We start from the raw sequence: 18,767 nt of genomic DNA, 5'->3' as shown, positions 1-18,767 counted from the left end.
AAGGGGATTTGCCTTATATGAGCAGTGCAAATAAATGTCTTCCTGTGCCTTATTAACTTTGTGGATACTGAAGCATATTTGCTGTCTGTCTGTCAGGGTCCCTATGTACAATGTTTCTGATACACCACTTCTGCCTATTCTTTACTGGCCCACAAATTACAGATGAATATAGAGCGAGTTAAATTTATCACTGTCCAGTAACTTAAAGGCAACCTTATATTTACATATTAGGCAAATGTACTAGTAAATACATTTAATGTCACCAAAAAAATAACAAAGGGTCCAGCCCCAAGACTGCATAATAAATCTACTTTTCTTGTATTCTTTAAAACAAACATAACATATTGAAAAATCACTGAAATTATTGATGCAAATAAGCAAGTGATATGAAAACTATAAAGCAAATCTGTGAGTCAGCAAATTACAACCAGGAAATTGGTCATCTTCCCATTAACTATAAAATTTGACCTTGGAATTCCAGGGTGGTGGAATTCATTTGGGTCTATGTTAATTAACTAAAATTAAATATATGCTCTAGTGCTGGTTACATTCAATATTAAGTTTATATGCAGTACACTACTTAAATAACGTGACCTAGCCCCTTCAAAGCCGTGGGAAAAAATATTAGCAGGTCCCTGAAATATCTGAAAAACAGTAAAGAAAACTGAGATAATTAAACCAAGAGACTGAGGATAAGGAAAACTAAATAAACAAGGTTTCTTGATCAACTTTAAATACACAAAGAATCATGTGCATTAAATAAAAATCAGCAGTTTGCATTCACAATTAATAAACTCAGCTCTATCATTAAAGATTATAATGATAATTTTTAAATTCTGGTATGTGGGTGTTTAAAAGACATAATTGTTGGTCATCTTCAATGAAGGCATTGCCTCATCAACATTCTGGTCAAGCCGGTGGTATTCTATGCTGCGGGTGCAAAGGCCTTCCCTCCAGCGTCGACTCTGAGCCAGGAGCATGATCTGTATAGACAAAGTAATTACAAAAAACAATAAGCAGATCAATATCTACATGAAAGAATGAGTCATTAAAAACAAAACTGGATTGTATCTAACAGACAGCTAAATGGATCTCAATCTAAATCAGAAGAAAATTCTGATCTTATGTTAAATGTACTATTTTGATGAAAACAGTGGTAATAATAAATGCAAATAATAAGGGATGCTTCAATAGCCTCTTTATTGGCACTATATCTCGCTCATTTACCAATGCTCATGTAAAAAAGTTATGCTCCAATACCACCCATTAACTGGTGATGCTTGGTGATCTAAGCCTTGTGCACATTGTCACATTAATTAACAGATGCCACAAAATGACTGCAATCTAGACATATTTCATGATTAATGTTGGCAGTTGAAGAAAATCAGAAACTACTCTAATAGCATATTTGACCACCAACCAACCCACACATATATGTCTGATGGCCAAAAATGTTCTGTGATGTCCCCTGACTGATCACTAAATGCCAAGGCAAACCAAATACACCACATATAATACTTTTATCAATTCAACGTCAATTCACAATGGGCAAACCCGCTGAAGAGCAATCACAGCAATCACAATTTCACCCATGTTAAAGTGCTTCAGTTCCTTATGCTTGCCATTTTCCTGCTTCTAAAACATCAACTTCAAAAAGCAGCTGTTTACATGGTGCCTAATATATCCCACCACTCAACCGGTGCCAATGTAACAGGATAATCAAGGTTATTCAATTTAACTTTCATTGGCATACAGTATATATATAAAAAGTGTACAAACACGTTTTGGTACAGTCCTATGTGCCACAAGCAATTTCTTTTATGGTGGTAGAAATCTGCACTGGGACTGTGATTCTGCAAACCCACAATATTTCATCTATTAAGTGAATTTGCCACTTTCCACAACCATGTACCAAAAGGTGACTTGTTAGATTAAGGCAAAAAACTGACATACCTTTCTTTTATTGTGGTAGGTGATGTACACTATGGCCACCAACAAAGCAATGATCACCAGGTGAAAGAAGAAATGCGAGTCTTCATCTTGAGTGGCATAGATGGTGGTGTCCTTCATGTGAATATCAATTTTTCCAGGCCTCTCAGACAGGTCTTTAGCAATATCCTTGATATAATTGGAATCGTCCTGAAAGGCCTGGCTTTCGTCCTGCTGATCATTCTCTGCAAGTGTACCATAGTTATCACCTTCATCATCATCATCATCGTCATCATCATCATCATAGCCCACATTATCGTTTGTGCCCATCTCAAAAGGAGAAGTGGTGGATTCAAAATCGAGATTAAGACGTTGATCTTCAGCCAAGTCAGTGATGATAGGTGGCTTGTGTTCAGGAAGGTTAGCTGACTTTGGCACATTTGGGTTTAATTCAACAGGTTTGGGTTCTTCAGGAGTCATCTCAGCTGCACTGGTTGGTTTGGTGGGTGCTGTTGTTGGGTCCACTGTTGCAGTGCTGGTAGTTAGAGGAGCAATATTCACTTTGCTCGATTTCATCAAGTTTTGGGTTTCTGAAATGTTCCTGTTATTGTTTGATACGGATTGTGGGGCAGTGGTATTAGTTTGGATGGTTTCTAATTCTTTTGGCACAGGAGCTTCATCTGAAAAAGAACACAGTTTCAGCAAAAAATTATTATGAAATGAAATCTAGAAAAGATTCCTCTTGCATACATTAATGCATACACTGTGTGCACAATTATTAGGCAAGTTGTATTTTTGAGGATTAATTTCATTATTAAACAACTGCAGTGGTCTCAGTTAATCCAAAATGTAAAAAAAACTCAAACCTGAATATTTAAGGAAGTAAAAGTGAGGTTTTGGCTTTCTTAGGAGAATATCTACGTGTGCCCAATTATTAGGCAACTATCAGTGTGCAGAATTATTATGCAACTAAATGGAAAAACAACAGACTTATCATCTCACTTGTTTATTTTCATCAGTTAAAGTGAGAATAATAAACAAAAAGCTCAAAATGTACAAATAAACATTTATGACATTTCAAAAAAAAAAGAAAAAAAAAGTGACCAATATAGCCACCCATCTTTTCAATGACACCCATAAGCCTTCTATTCATGGAGTCTGTCAGTTTCTTGATCTGTTGAGGATCAACTTTTTGTGCAGCAGCAACCATAGCTTCCCAGACACTGTTCAGAGAGGTGTACTATTTTCCTTCACTGTAAATCTCCCATTTAAGAAGAGCCCACATGTTCTCAGTAGGGTTTTGGTCAGGTGAGGAAGGGGGCCATATATGTCTTTACTGGCTAGCCACGCAGTGGAGTACTTCAATGCATGTAATGGAGCATTGTCCTACATAAATATCATGGCCTTCTTGAAAGATGCACTTTTTCCTGTACCACTTTTTAAAACTGGCAGTAGATTTGGGAGATGATTTTGAGTCCATCTTCACCCAGAAATGGTCCAACTAGCTCATCTTCAATAATACAAGCCCATACCTGCCCACCTTGCTCCTTGAGTCAAAGTGGAGCTCTGTGCCCATTACTGATCCACCCATGTGCCCATCAATCTGGTCTGTCAAGAGTCACTCTCATCCTATCGGTCCAAAGAACTTTGTAAAATCTGTCTTTAGATATTTTTTGGCCCAGTCTTGACGTTTCAGCTTATGTGTCGTATTCTGTGGTTTTCAGGTTTCAGCCTTCCTTACCTTGGCCCTGTCTCTGAGCACAGAACACTGTGTACCTCTGGGGACTCCAGGTAGGTTGCAGTTCAGGAATATGACCGCACTGGAGGATAATGAGTTCCCAGTATCTTCACGTTTGTTTCTTCTCAAATCTTTGGTAGTTAATTTGCATCTTTTTTCTCAACACATTTCTTGTGACCCTGTTGGGCCACACCCTCCCTCATTACATAAATACACTTCACCTGATATGCTTAAATGCAAAAAGCATTCATGTTTAAAAATGTCATGCATAAAAATGATGATTTGGTCAAAATACTCATTTGCCTAATAGTTTTGCACACAGTATAGTTACTATACATACAAGTACTGTGATGATTAAAGGCAATCAGTTCAAAGGAATATTAAAGCTGATAACATTTTATGTCTAATTTGTTTGCCTGTGTCAATTTTTCTTCCTGTGTCAGAGTTTAAATTATACCGTTTTATTTTTCTTGTTTGTCAACAATTATGTGCAGCCGTTGTGCTGCATTTTTCAATTTTTCCACCTACCACATATAATTTTTTTAAAGAACGCTTTTGTTTTCTGAAGCAAAGCCAAAAGCTAACACTAAGGCTCACCCACAGGAGCACCAGCCCTCTGCATTTCACATATCTAAAAGGTTTGCTCTGCTCAGTGAAACACCCACTTACAATCCTGAAAGAGCTCTGGTAAGAGACTGTATCTTAAGGTATGTGAAATTAGCTAGGACTTTAAGGAATCCGCCAATACTAGTTAGGTGTACACACCCTGACAAAAGTCTTGTCGCCTATCCAAGTTGTAGGAACAACAAATAATAACTTGACTTCTAGTTGATCATTTGGAATCAGAAGTGGCTTATATGAAAGGCAAAGGCCCCTAGATTAGCCTTACTTTACCAAAATAAAATCTTATCATGCTGTGATTTTTAATTATTTAATTAGGACAGAAAGGTCAGACTTTACTTAGACAAAAGTCTTGTCACTTAACAGAAATAATGTACAGTACAGAACATAAAGTCATGGTGCAGTGGAAAAAGAATTAATATAGTGTATGACTCCCATGAGCCTGGAGGACTGCATCCATACGTCTCGGCAATGACTCAAATAACTTATTAATAAAGTCATCTGGAATGGCAAAGAAAGCATTCTTGCAGGACTCCCAGAGTTCATCAAGATTCTTTGGTTTCATCTTCAATGCCTCCTCCTTCATCTTACCCCAGACATGCTCAATAATGTTCTTGCAGCATAGAACAGTGACTCAGAGCAGGCCTAGTTAATTGGTGACAATCCAGAGCAAAGCCAGGGAGCAGACAAGCTAATCCAACTATCTGCTAGCTGTAATGAGTTTGAGAGTGTGTCTGTCCCAAAAGCTACAAAAATCTAGAAACAAGCAAAGTTTGTTTGAGTAACCTGATATAATTAATATTTTTAGATCACAGTGAATGCACAGCCAAAAACTTCTGATCTGAATCAAGGACTGTTAAACATCCAAGGTACTTTTTGTTAATAAAATTATTACTAGTCAAGAATTCGGTGTGTAATTTGTAAGAAAAAAATGGAGTAAACCAAATGATTACACATCATAAAATAAAGATAGTAAAAGGCCTATCCATCTCCCTTGTCTAACAGGTTTGGGAGAAGGTGCCAGTTATTTATGATGATAATCTAAGCATAACATTTTAGTATATAATCTACTGAGTAAAATCTATCATTTACAGAACTCCTGGGCCTACAATATTCTGAATTATATTACAGAGGACCCCCTGACAATAGCAACTATCCATGGCAGACAGAACTAGGACCCGCTCATAATGATCATCACACTTGATCTTAAACTGTTTGAATTAAATAGAATTAAATATAGATTTTTTGTGTCAAACGAAGTATTTCAGAAGAAAATTGGGAATACTTTATAGAAAATCTTTTAGTGTTGCTCGATCACCACATTACTCCACCCTAGTTCACACAAGCATGAAACATGCACACTAATATGCAGCAGAGATGACTTCATTAATCATTCAATCGGCAAAATCGAAAATATTGGACAAAAAAGTTCATAATATAAATTTAAAACCTGGCAATCTAATGGCCAACGACTACAACTGCCATGGCCACTTCTGAACAAATGATGAATGATGAACTTCATTTTATAACAAGACAGACTTCATGTTATTGATGACTGTGACAAGACTTCATGTTATCAGACTTCATGTGATTAAACAATTCTTGACCATACAGTACAAAGAATTATTTTTATAATAATTGCACTGTCTGGTGTCATCCAGATAAGCATGGGATTTTTGAGTCTGCTTCATGTCAAGGTTTCTCCCTACTGTCACATCTGGCATGCTCATTAGGTATACATTTTACAAATTTACAAATGTGTAGTTTATATCCTGAATCTATATTTTTCCTGTAAAGGTGCTTTGCAACAGTGTTCAATGTTAAAACGCTATACAAATAAAACTGAACTGAAGGTCTGTGAGTTCAGCACACTGAAGTGCTCTTGTTCCCCTATTTTGCAATATTTAAAGAAAAAGGCATACCATGTGATGCAGAACACACAGACACAGTGGAGAGCTTGATTTGGAGGTAAAGCAAATGCAGTGGCTCAATCCACCTTAGTCCCTTCTGGAGACCTCTTCCCATCCCAAATCACACAGGTTGCCAAGTTGCAAGCTGAATTTTCCAATAGGTTCCCATCCCAATCCAGTCACACAAAACTCACTGAAAATAAAAACTGTGATGCCCCTCCAGGGTGATGGTACACACCAGCCCAATAGGCCCAAGCACAAAAAACAGATGGTTCTGGAGGAGCTTTTGGCCATACTTGATATGGGGGCAAACTGTGTCCTGTGTCCTTGTTAACAAAGCAGACAATTTGTTGAAGTTTTGTGTGGAATTTAGATATGGAACTGCAGAAACTGTTCAATTAATTAGGTGTGGCTCACTTTTATTAGACACTGGGCTTTACAAAGAGATATTTGGCAGATCCCATTCACTCTCATGTTCTGTGGAAAAACTGCCTTTTCTATTCCTTTTGCCTTACACCAATTGTTCTCCCACACACTGCCAATCTAGATTAAAATAATTTCCATTAATAAATTTGAACCTAATTACTTGTATGTCACCATGATATTGACTAACAGTACTAAAAAGGGGGCAGCAGATCCACTGCAGTGGATGGAGCCACGACAAAATGCTTTTATTCAGGTAATTCTGCACTCTGTGGCAGACCACTCTTACATTCTCCCAACTTCTCTCTCACCTTTATTTTGCAGGCTGATGTTTTGGACAGTGGGCTGGGGGCTGTCCTTTCCTATACTGGTGGATGGGGAGAAGTACCCTATGTTGTGCATCAGCTACAAGCTCTTGGTGCAAGAGACTATGTACAGCACAATAGAAAAGAGTATCTGGCCATCAAATGGGCAGTCCCCACTCTCTGATACTATTTGTTGGGATTGGCACTTTGTGAACATTATGGGGCTATTAGCGAACTGCAGAATTCTCACCCCGATGGACTGTTTATCATCACTGGAGAGTTCAGTAATGCAAATCAATGCTTTGAGGGGCGAACCCGCTGGATCTTGTTTAAACAAACATATCTGGTGCGCACTGTGTGGGGCCCCGCTCTCACCTCGGCTACTCGGACAACATCTGTTATGCTAATTCCAGCACACAGACTAAAAAAGGTCCTGACGCAGGTGAAAACCTGGCCATCAGAATCTATCTCTGCTCTTCAGGAGTGTTTTGTGCACATGGACTGGCACATTTTTAGGGAACTGATAGCAATTTCACAATACATGACATCAGTGACCAGCAATATAAGCATGATGACATGACTGTCTACAGCACCATAACCACATGCTCCAATCAGAAGCCGTGTATGATTGCAAAGCTGTGTGCGCTGCTGAAGTGCAGAGACTATGCTTTTAGAGCAGGTGACAAGGTGGCCTTAAGAACAGCTAGGGCCAAACTGTCCCGAGCCATTAGAGATGCAAAGCGTGCACACGCTGTTCAGAGACAGCAGCAACACCAAACGTGATGAAATGTGACAGAAATGTGCATTGTGCGATTCACATTTTAGAAATCAGCATTCTGTTTATTCTGCCACTAATGTTTGAACACCAGAAGTCTCAATCTGAGAACCCATTTTCAGTTCCAAACTGAAACTCATTCAGTTTGCTCAAATACCCATTCAAATACGCTGTCTGGCCAAAAAAACGTGTCACCACCTAGATTTAGCTTAGCAAATAGGTAAGAGCCTTCCAATGGATAATTACTGTAAACAAAGCAAAAGTGGGCCGATGAAATACTATAGTGTGTGACTTATACTGACTAGGCAGTGTATATGGAACTGCATTCTTTCATGGAAAACGTACAAGCTCTGCACCCCTGAAGTGTGATAGCCTGATAGCTCCAAATCACAATAACCAACGTAAAAAATACATTATACATTTACACAACATGTTACATACATGTTAAAAGTTTAATAAAATCATCAATAGCTTTTAAACATCAATTGTTTTTTTTTTATTTATTTATTTAAGGTGAAACTATAGTTTATTTTATTTACAATCAGGGGTGTGCAAAACTAATATACATAAGTAATATATGCAATAAATATTCTATCTGTTCAACAAGTGAAAATACTATTTGAATTTTGTGTGTTACATCTGCCGGGTTAAGATTAACTACAACAGCTAAATTAAAAATAAATTAAAAATTTATGGTGGTTTAAAAACAACAATTTATGGTGGTTTATGGTGGTAGTAAAATGTCTAATGACTGATTTTGACATTTTCTGTTAAGATGTTTATGTGACATTTTTGAAAGGAGTGTCAGGTGTCAGTGTGTAACATTCTGTAAGCTGTTTTTTTTTTTAGTTTCTTTTAACGTAAAAAGAGGCTAGTGACAAAACAATTGCTAATAGCTTCTATAAATTAAGTGATAACATGACCGATCTCATGTTGTGGACAATGTTATCAATAAACTATAAACAGTTAGAAAGAGGACACGCGTTACATCATCGACAATCTGTAGTCATTAGAAGAACACACTTCGAGCCACAATAATCCTCATCATTGGCAGTGTTGCCAGATTGGGCAGGTTCCTGCCCAAGTGGGCTCCTTTTGGTCACGTCTAACCAGGAAAAAAATGCACAGGACTGGCTGATAAAATTTGGGATGGTTTTTGATGCAACTGGCAGGTTTTTATTTTTGACAATAAACATGATATTTTATTAGATTTTCCAATCAAACGGACTTTACAATAAAGTATATGTAATGTTGACGTTTTAATTATATGGTTCAGCTTAGCCAATAAGATTCAGGAGAGTCCTGTCCAATCAGACTTCAATCTTGATTGGCAGGTTGTTGCAATCTTTGTACTCGTTAAGCCAATATCACAGTTATTAGCAAAGCTGTAAATGTTTTTATCATCATCATGCCAAAGTGGGGTAAATATAGAAAGTACTACTGAAAAGAATGGAAGAGCATCCAGTTCTATAATATTTCAATTCAGTTCTGCAAAGATTCTCTGCATTAAGTCCCTATAACAAGGTAAGTGTGTTTATACGCTATTATTCTGCTATAACATTCTGATGTCATGTTTGATAATTAAACAAAACACAGACAGGTAGCTAATGGTGTGTGTGTGTGTGTGTGTGTGTCTAAATAGTGCCCTTTGCACTAAACCATTTGTTTGGGTTTTTTTATGTTTGTTATTGTATTAGTTATCACAGTATGTATTTTTGGGCTGGTATTTTCAAAAATGGACAGGTTTTAAGCTGTAGTTGGACTGGAAATCACTGGTCTTGGGGAACATTTCACACCACTCCAGCACTGATTGTTTTGCTGTACCAGAGCAGCCGTGTTGTGTTATCGCTTACTGCACTAACCTTACCAGAGAAAGTGCTAATTACTGACGTCCAAAAACTCAGCATTCGCTTGTACACTTGATAATCCAGACATGATATGAGCAATACAAAGCTCTTTATATAAATATGTCTGCTAGTTTGAAATGACCAGATGATTTAGCTAGCGACCAACATTAAGTAAAATTACAAGTAGTTCAAATTATGACAGTATTTTTGGCGCACTGCTGACAGAGACTTTTAAAACAGCTAAAATAACATGGTAAAATATGTTCACAGTAAAATAATAAAAATTCAAACTGCCACATTTATACGCAGTCAGGTTAGCTAGGCGAGTTGTCTACAGACCTCCAGGGCAGACACATAGACGGGTCCCCGAACATTTTGACGCTTCACTCATAAATATTCATAACAAAAATAAGCTTAATGAAAATACACGAAATAATAACTTACCAGTATCTGGTAATGTGCATGTAACTACTGTAAGTTGTAAAACGGCCAAAACAGCTACTAAAAATCTTTTTGAATCTTTCTGCTTCTGCTTCGTCAATGTCGCCATCTTGAACCGGCTGTTTGGAGTGGGGAAGTGGGCGGGACTAACAAACAACTACGCGCATAACAAGCAGTGACGTCATTTCGCGATGGATTCTGCTGCGTTCGAGGCGAAGTCGCAACTTGTAATAACAAAAGTTATACTTTTTTGATAGAAAATAGATGGAAAATGGTGTGTGTGTGTGTGTGTGTGTGTGATAGTTCTCTACTCATTTCAGCTGGTGATGGTGGAGCTGGTATATTTTTGTGTGTAAGTTAAACAACACAATGGAGAAATAGAAAACTGAGAAAATAGTGTGTGTGTGTTTAAGTTCTGAGTTTCATAGCACATTTAGATTTACAGTGAAATCTCTTTTTTTTTGACCCAGACCTGTGTAAGAAATTACAGACTGCCTCTACCCAGATTCCACTCCAAGATACACTATATTGCCAAAAGTATTTGCTCACCTGCCTTGACTCGCATATGAACTTAAGTGACATCCCATTCCTAATCCATAGGGTTCAATATGACGTCGGTCCACCCTTTGCAGCTATAACAGCTTCAACTCTTCTGGGAAGGCTGTCCACAAGGTTTAGGAGTGTGTTTAGGGGAATTTTTGACCATTCTTCCAGAAGCGCATTTGTGAGGTCACACACTGATGTTGGACGAGAAGGCCTGGCTCTCAGTCTCCGCTCTAATTCATCCCAAAGGTGTTCTATCGGGCTGAGGTCAGGACTCTGTGCAGGCCAGTCAAGTTCATCCACACCAGACTCTGTCATCCATGTCTTTATGGACCTTGCTTTGTGCACTGGTGCACAGTCATGTTGGAAGAGGAAGGGGCCAGCTCCAAACTGTTCCCACAAAGTTGGGAGCATGGAATTGTCCAAAATGTCTTGGTATGCTGAAGCATTCAGAGTTCCTTTCACTGGAACTAAGGGGCCAAGCCCAGCTCCTGAAAAACAACCCCACACCATAATCCCCCCTCCACCAAACTTTACACTTGGCACAATGCAGTCAGACAAGTACCGTTCTCCTGGCAACCGCCAAACCCAGACTCGTCCATCAGATTGCCAGATGGAGAAGCGCGATTCGTCACTCCAGAGAACGCGTCTCCACTGCTCTAGAGTCCAGTGGCGGCGTGCTTTACACCACTGCATCCGACGCTTTGCATTGCACTTGGTGATGTATGGCTTGGATGCAGCTGCTCGCCCATGGAAACCCATTCCATGAAGCTCCCTGCGCACTGTTCTTGAGCTAATCTGAAGGCCACATGAAGTTTGGAGGTCTGTAGCGATTGACTCTGCAGAAAGTTGGTGACCTCTTCGCACTATGCGCCTCAGCATCCGCTGACCCCGCTCCGTCAGTTTACGTGGCCTACCACTTCGTGGCTGAGTTGCTGTCGTTCCCAAACACTTCCACGTTCTTATAATACAGCTGACAGTTGACTGTGGAATATTTAGGAAATTTCACAACTGGATTTGTTGCACAGGTGGCATCCTGGAACCATCCAGTGCCACGCTGGAATTCACTGAGCTCCTGAGAGCGACCCATTCTTTCACAAATGTTTGTAAAAACAGTCTGCATGCCTAGGTGCTTGGTTTTATACACCTGTGGCCATGGAAGTGATTGGAACACCTGATTCTGATTATTTGGATGGGTGAGCGAATACTTTTGGCAATATAGTGTACGTGTCAGAAAGAGCTCATTCCCGAATAATATCATATCATTGAATTATGTTAAGAAAATTAAATGAATAACTAATTTTAGTACGGGAGAGGCAGCAGGACATCAAGGACCATCTCTGAACAAAGGGTGTACCTGAGCATGATTACCATTTAAACAATAGTATCACCTGAACTTTTGGGTGATAACGCTTGTGACAATACAAAGAAAAGGTGTATGTGACCACAAATACCATTTACAGACTACCTGCCATTTGGATGATACACAATTCTTACACTCAATTTGCATTTAAAGCTAAATTTAACTTACAAACAGGATGATATATTCTAAATATATCTTGGCAAGCTCTGCCCTGGGCTGAATGTGTGATACTATTTGTTTATGACCTTATCTTATGACCGTGAGATACTTTGTCCTAGAAATTCTTTCTGTTCCGTTTTGATAAACGCAGCAGTTCCTTCTTCCATAATTTAGATAATCATTTTGTAATAAACTCACCAAACTGCCAGTGAATGTGTCAACCACCATGTCTGTTTCTGCTGACGTCTAGATAACACTGAATAATTACACTTTTCTTCTGTATAAATACTTCCTATTCATTCCAGTACATTTTAAGGAGTTTCGCTATTCAATCACTCTCTCTGCATGGTTCTTTGGCAAAAAGATTGCCTTGTATCAGTAGAGGTAGTGGCTGCAGCGCGGCACAGGCTTCTTTTCTAAGTGAACCCAAAAATTCGAAAACAGGAAACAGTATAAAATGTTTGTGCAGGACTTGTCCTGCATTCGTTTGAAAGAGCTGAACGTTTTTGAAAGTAATTTATGTATTTTGTCACTGCTATGCTGCAATTAACTTTTTCATTAAGATTTTTGACTACCTCATCATTTTATTTTGTTACACCTGTTAACATTAATTTGCTATATGATGACCTTTTACACAGATAATAAGAATAAACTTTTATTAGAATTTAGAATATTAATCATTTTGCAGATCACTCAACTTATCAGTTGGCTCAAGAACATCAGTACAGTGCTCAGGACTCTCCTTGTGATGCTAGTAAATAGTCTATTGTCGGATGATTTTGCAAGAACATCATCCTGTGAGATCAGAATGCTGCAGAGATGTTGCATAATGCAAGGGAAGAGTCATTAGTATGTTTTTTTTGTTTGTTTTTGTTTTTTTTTTTGGTTGCAATGCTATAATAACACCATAATCAAGAATGATTGTACCAAAAAAGTCCTGGCCCACTATGTTCGAATAGATGTAAAATGTTATATAGATCCCTGTGGTATCTCATGGTCATTAGCAACATCTTTAATAATATTCACTCATGGGCCACTTTAATAGGAACACCTGTACACCAATCTTCACCTGTGCAACAGGGGCCTTGCAGACATCACCAGCACTGACAGTCGAACCAGAGTCACTGTGCTCCTGGAGTCCAGAAGAGTAGTCAGGCCACCCATTAACTTGGACAGTGGGGGCTTTGTGTGGGGTCATGGTATATAATGCTCAGCCAGCAACCCAGGGGTTATTCACCTTGGGAGGAGAGTAAGGGTCAGGCTCAGTCAATGATGGTCCAATTCCAGCATGCAGAAGGATGGTTGTCAGTGGAGCCTGTGGGAGGTCTCCTGCCACTCAACCCTCCCGATCTCCAGTGTGGCCAAGGCTCACTCCAGTGCAGCCAGCATCTCAGCTACTGGTGATACTGGCAGTAGATGCTGGATGTAGAATTGGATGCTGAGGGAATTCTAGATCTGGTGGTGCTGGGGCAGGTAATTGCAGAGCCGCCAGCAGGATCTGTGGAGTGGATCCATCCTCACCAACTGGCATCCCTGGACAAAGCTATCCAGCTAGCAGAGGATGAGATGTGTACAAAAGGATTTCATAAGTATCTGATGGTTAGTCATAATAACATTCCAGAGGTAAAAAGCAGAGGGTAGTGATGGCAGTCACTCACCCACCCACTAATTGTCTAGGGTTTTGCTGGTATTTCAGGCATTAATAAAAGAAATGTTTGTGGATGGGTCCTTCAGTAGAGATCCACAGTGGGGAATTTGTGCAGGGTTGAATGGGGAGATGATGGCTGGGGCTGTTGATGTGAGCTCCATGTCAGTTTTTCACTAAATAAAAGTAACAGATGGTCAGCAATTTTGGCTTAATCTTGTGCTATCCCACCCATATTAAGGATAGGTTATATTGGGTTACACAGAACACTCAATCCAAGAAAGAAGCAACACAATTACTGGTCCTAAAGGGCCATAGGGCTCATCATAAACCCATGGCCGGGTATTTGGGGCAGGATAAAATATGTTTTTTTCAACATGGTGATGTTGTGCAGTGTTATACATGTTAACTGTTGAATCTGCTGGCCACTCCAAATAAGCCATTGTGCCCCCCTGAAAGAGCTCTAGGTATAGCAGATTCTACATAACAGCATGCAAAATTATCTATGGAAATTGCCTTTAGAGAATCCAGCAGCACTGGTAAGGTGTGTACTGGGGTCCAGGGCTTTGGGCATAGCGAGTAATCTCAGGGTCCTAGGCAAGCTTTGGTTATTAAAGGAAGTTTTTCTATGTTGGAGCTAATGATATCTGACTGTCAGTCTGATGTTACTGAGTAACATTGTAGGGGTGAGTAAATGTTCTCTGAAAACAATGGACCAGAGCAGACAAACAGGCTAAACTGTCTGTCTACTAGCTATAATGAGTTGTCACTGTTTTGATATGCAATATGTTACGTTGCATGCTCCATTGATTTATGGGCTTGATGAACTACCTGTCACCCTACATTCCGATGTTCACAGATAAAGCCCACAATCTGAGAGGGCAGCTGAAAAGCGAGTCACAGTGGACATGGGAAGAAGTCAGAAGTGCTTCGAAGCCCTAAAGACAACAGTTACTTTTGATGCTTGTTTACTCTCGTCACCATATACACAAAGCCTCTACATCCTGCTCCTCCCAGGCTGCAGCGAATGTTGATCAAGATGTAGGGTTACAACTACAGCATTGTGTATCGTCCTGGAAACCAAATGATTCTTGCAGACACTCTCAGCCACCTACCAAACCCTGAAAACAATGAAGACATTGAACTTGATGAATGCATAGATGGACTGGATACAGAATTTGAAGACCCTGAGCAGCATACTGTTGCAATTGTAAACTTCTCCCCGAACAAACAGGAGTGTCTCAGAACTGATATTGCAAAGGACCCCAAGCTCAGCGCATTAAAAGAAATCATCCATCAAGGCTGGCCAGATAGTATACAAGACCTGCCAAAAGACCTACACAGCTATTGGCCTTTCTGAGATGAACGTGCCATAGAAGCAGGAGTTATATTCAAAGTGCTTATTCTAGAATCTATGACCACTGACATTCTGATTCAACTCCATTCAGGCCACCAAGGTATCAAAATAACACTCGAGAGAGTGTGTATTGGACAAAGATAAACACAGACATTGAAAAAACTACAAAGTCTTGTAGTACCTGTGCAGAGCAACAAGACGCACAACCAAAAGAACCGCTCATTCCACACAAAACACCCACAAAGCACCCTTGGCAGTACCTGGCATCTGATCTGTTTGAGATTCATGGACATCAGTACCTACTTATTGTGGACAGGTATTCCAAATATCCTTTGGTTGATGAAATGCCCATTCCAGCAAGCAGCCATGCAGTTGCACAAAAAATGCATTGTTACATGTCTTTATTTGGTCGACCAGATGAAATAATGACAGACAATGGATCACAGTACACAGGACAACCATTTAAAAAATTCATAGTTGATTGGGGAATAAAACACACCACAAGTTCCCCACACTACCCAAAAAGTAATGGATTTATTGAAAGGCACGTGAGACATATTAAATCCATAATCAAAAAAACAATACAACACAAAGAAGATGTACAAGTGGCCTTGTTGCAGTTGCGAGCGACACCCATTGACAGTGATCTAACATCCCCTGCAGAATTGCTCCTTGGCAGACCACACTCCTACCAAGCCATGGAGATCCAGGAAAACTGCAACACAGACAACACCTGGAAAAAAGGACAACAATGATGAAAACACATCATGATCGATGTAGTGGTAGAGACTTACCTCCACTGTTCCGTGGACAGTGTGTAAGAGTGCTGGACAAGGAGAGGAGAACATGGCAGCCAAGGACTGTTGTGTAAAAATGCAAAGAGCCAAAAAGCTACTTGGTTCAAACACCACTACAAACAACAAATGGAAACAGATATACTAGGAGCCATCTTCGTGAGATGTATACAACACACACACACACACACACACAACATGCAGAAGAAAGTGCAATTCGACAAAACACGTAAAAGAGTTGCGGTTGAACAAAACCACAAGGACACAGTTGAAAGCAAAATCACTCAACCTCTTGAAACAAAAACAAACAATACAGGCAATGAGACAACAGTACCAATATGCACATGGTCTGGACTAATCATAATTAAGCCAATGCATTACAGGGACTGTGTGCAAAGCTGAATGAAAAGTTAAGCAGTAAAAGGAGTTCCAGATATGGACTGAATGCCTATTTCTGCATGTAACCAGTTTATTATTGTTCATTACAGATATAATGTGCACTCCATAGAGAAAAAACTTTAAAAATATAAAAGCAATATTGTTGTCATGGTTGTCCAAGATGTTTATATGCTTATGTTAAATAGGCAGGATGTGATACATAATATGCTGGCGTTAAACATTACATTGCATGCGTGTACTGGAAGTATCTGTGTGTTGAACATGTTGAGCACAGCGTAAAGATGTTCTTACCAACTTACAATGCCGTCCAGTAATACTTCAGTTACCACTCAGGTTCCACAATATTGAGACTGTGACTGTTCCTTTCTACAAAATGTAGAAAAACATATTACAAGTTTTGGTAACCTGATTGTCATAAAATTAGATTACAGTGAATGCACAGATAGCACATGATCTGAAGCTAGGACTGCTAAACATTAGTGCTTATTGTTCATGAAACTGTTACTGGGGTTCCATATACTAGGTTTAACAGAAACATGGATTAAACCAAATGATGATGATGTCATAAAATAAGCTTGTTACATCAACGTCTTCTAACAGGGAGTACCGCTTATCCGATCTATACTCGGAGCCTGTGCCTATCTCAGGCATCATCGGGCATCAAGGCAGGATACACCCTGGACAGAGTGATTACCCAGAAATATAGACATAAATTCAACATGTTTAAAGTTCTTTATACAAACATGTAGCCACAAAAAATAAGTAAATTCTGCTGATTATTATTTACAGACCTCCAGGGTCATATTCTGAATTTCACAGTGAATTTGTGAAACCATGTAAAGACAATCAGTGATCTGCCTGGTGTCATGGATACACCAACCACAGCCACTTAACCAATCACCAGAGTACTGAGCACCTGCATCCAATCACCAGCGCACTATATAAGCACCCTCACTCCACAGATTCACTGGCTGGTATTAGGGTTACTTGCTTTGTGGCTTCTCTTCCTGCCCATGAACTAGTGGATTACCTTTGCTACTCCAGCTGAGCTCATCTCCCGTGGGACTTTTGGATTGTGTTCTGACATCGGATGCTTCAGATAAGACTGTTTCTGTTTATTCACTGAGTGCTTTATTTTCAGTTACATTACGTTTTCCTCACCGTCTCATCACTGCTTGAGCTCTTGAGCTCTTTAAGCACTGCTTGAACAAAAAAGAGCACTTTAACTTACCTGCTTCTTCTTGGTCTTCCTGCACAGCCCCTCTACAAATTACAAGATGGAGACCGGAAAACCTACCACTGTGGACCCATTCGTCGAACACGCCTCTTCCCTTCGCTTCACCCTTCAGTCACTTCATCTGCCTCCGCCTGTTCTATGGTCACACCAGCAGCGTATTCGGGTGAGGTGTTGGAGTGAAATGGTTTCCTGACGCGGTGCCAGCTGTATTTTGAGATGCTTCCCCACCAGTTCTCTGGAGACCGTGCGAAAATCACATTCATCATTTCTCTGCTGTCATCCGATCTCTGCCATCCACAAATGCACCCTTCAATTCCACACGCTAGCAGCCTCCAACAGCTGGAAAGAAATAGCACTCTTGTCAGCTTACCGGCGCAGTTTAAATCCCAAGATCGAACGGCAGATGGCGATTTAAGCTTCATGTTAAAAGCACAGCATATTTCACAACACCTTTTCATGGTCTCCATCGAGGAAAAAACTCCTTCGGACACCTCACCCTCCAGCAGCTCCCCAGCACCAGAACCAATGCACACAGCTCAATACCACCTATCTGCTGACGAATGCCAACGTCATATCCGCTAAAGGCTGTGCTTGTACTGTGGAGAGGATGAATATCTACTTCACACCTGCCCAGTCTGCCCTTCACGCCCAGTGGTGAGTACTGTCCATATCAATTCCGTCGTGACTAACCCACGATATCATGATGCTGTGTTAATGTATGCCCTTCGGTCTTTCTCAGTCCAAATCCTCTTCGATCCTGGTTCATCTGGAAATTTCAACTCTTCATGTCTACTGTCAACCTGTAATATTCCTCGCCTAAGAAATTCCACATGGTACCAGATCACCACTATTCAAGGAAAGTCGCTGGGCAATGGATTGGTGCAATGGAGAACTCTGGAATTAACCCTCCATATTTGCTGCCTTCATGAGGAGACAGTATCTCTGCTGGTGCTGGAGGAGTCTGCAGTTGACATCGTCCTGGGACGCCCCTGGCTGGCCAAACACCAACCAAACATTAGGTGGATTTCAGGGAGCACTGATCAGTGGCAATGACTACTGCATACAACACTGCCTATGACCACATGTTCCTTCCCAAGAAACTGCAGTCCTGGGGTCTACCACTAATGAGAGCTCGGCACCCACCACCCAATTCAACTTTCCAGAAGAGTATAGAAAATTCCAGGATGTTTTCAGCAAAACTGCTGCCACTATACTTCCACCACACAGAATATGGGACTGTGCGATTGACCTCCTGCCTGGAGCCAAGCTACCTAAGGGGAG

The 18,767-nt window shown here is 40.1% G+C and overlaps 1 protein-coding gene across 1 annotated transcript; it reads right to left on the bottom strand.

Annotated features, from left to right (window-relative positions):
• Positions 1–238: 238 nt before the first annotated feature.
• Positions 239–10,126, bottom strand: lg18h5orf15 (linkage group 18 C5orf15 homolog). The gene is made up of 3 exons (XM_058415974.1): positions 9,993–10,126; positions 1,954–2,609; positions 239–983 (listed from the first exon to the last, which is right to left on the bottom strand). Exons 1-3 carry the CDS (start codon positions 10,096–10,098, stop codon positions 852–854), a joined length of 894 nt encoding a protein of 297 aa, XP_058271957.1. The 5' UTR covers positions 10,099–10,126; the 3' UTR covers positions 239–851.
• Between the last annotated feature and the right edge of the window lie 8,641 nt (positions 10,127–18,767).

This window comes from Hemibagrus wyckioides, linkage group LG18 (assembly GCF_019097595.1).
Source record: "Hemibagrus wyckioides isolate EC202008001 linkage group LG18, SWU_Hwy_1.0, whole genome shotgun sequence".
In the NCBI taxonomy this organism is placed as follows: domain Eukaryota; kingdom Metazoa; phylum Chordata; class Actinopteri; order Siluriformes; family Bagridae; genus Hemibagrus; species Hemibagrus wyckioides.
Note: the sequence above shows the minus strand (reverse complement) of the source record. Positions and strands in the feature narration are given on the sequence as shown.

Excerpts from the sequence above, each read along its gene's own strand:
- lg18h5orf15 (XM_058415974.1), bottom strand. The coding sequence starts at position 10,098 with ATGGCGACATTGACGAAGCAGAAGCAGAAAGATTCAAAAAGATTTTTA. Across the intron at positions 2,610-9,992 it reads ATGCACATTACCAGATACTG|ATGAAGCTCCTGTGCCAAAA; the intron begins GTAAGTTATTAT and ends GTTCTTTTTCAG. Across the intron at positions 984-1,953 it reads CCTACCACAATAAAAGAAAG|ATCATGCTCCTGGCTCAGAG; the intron begins GTATGTCAGTTT and ends TTGTCTATACAG.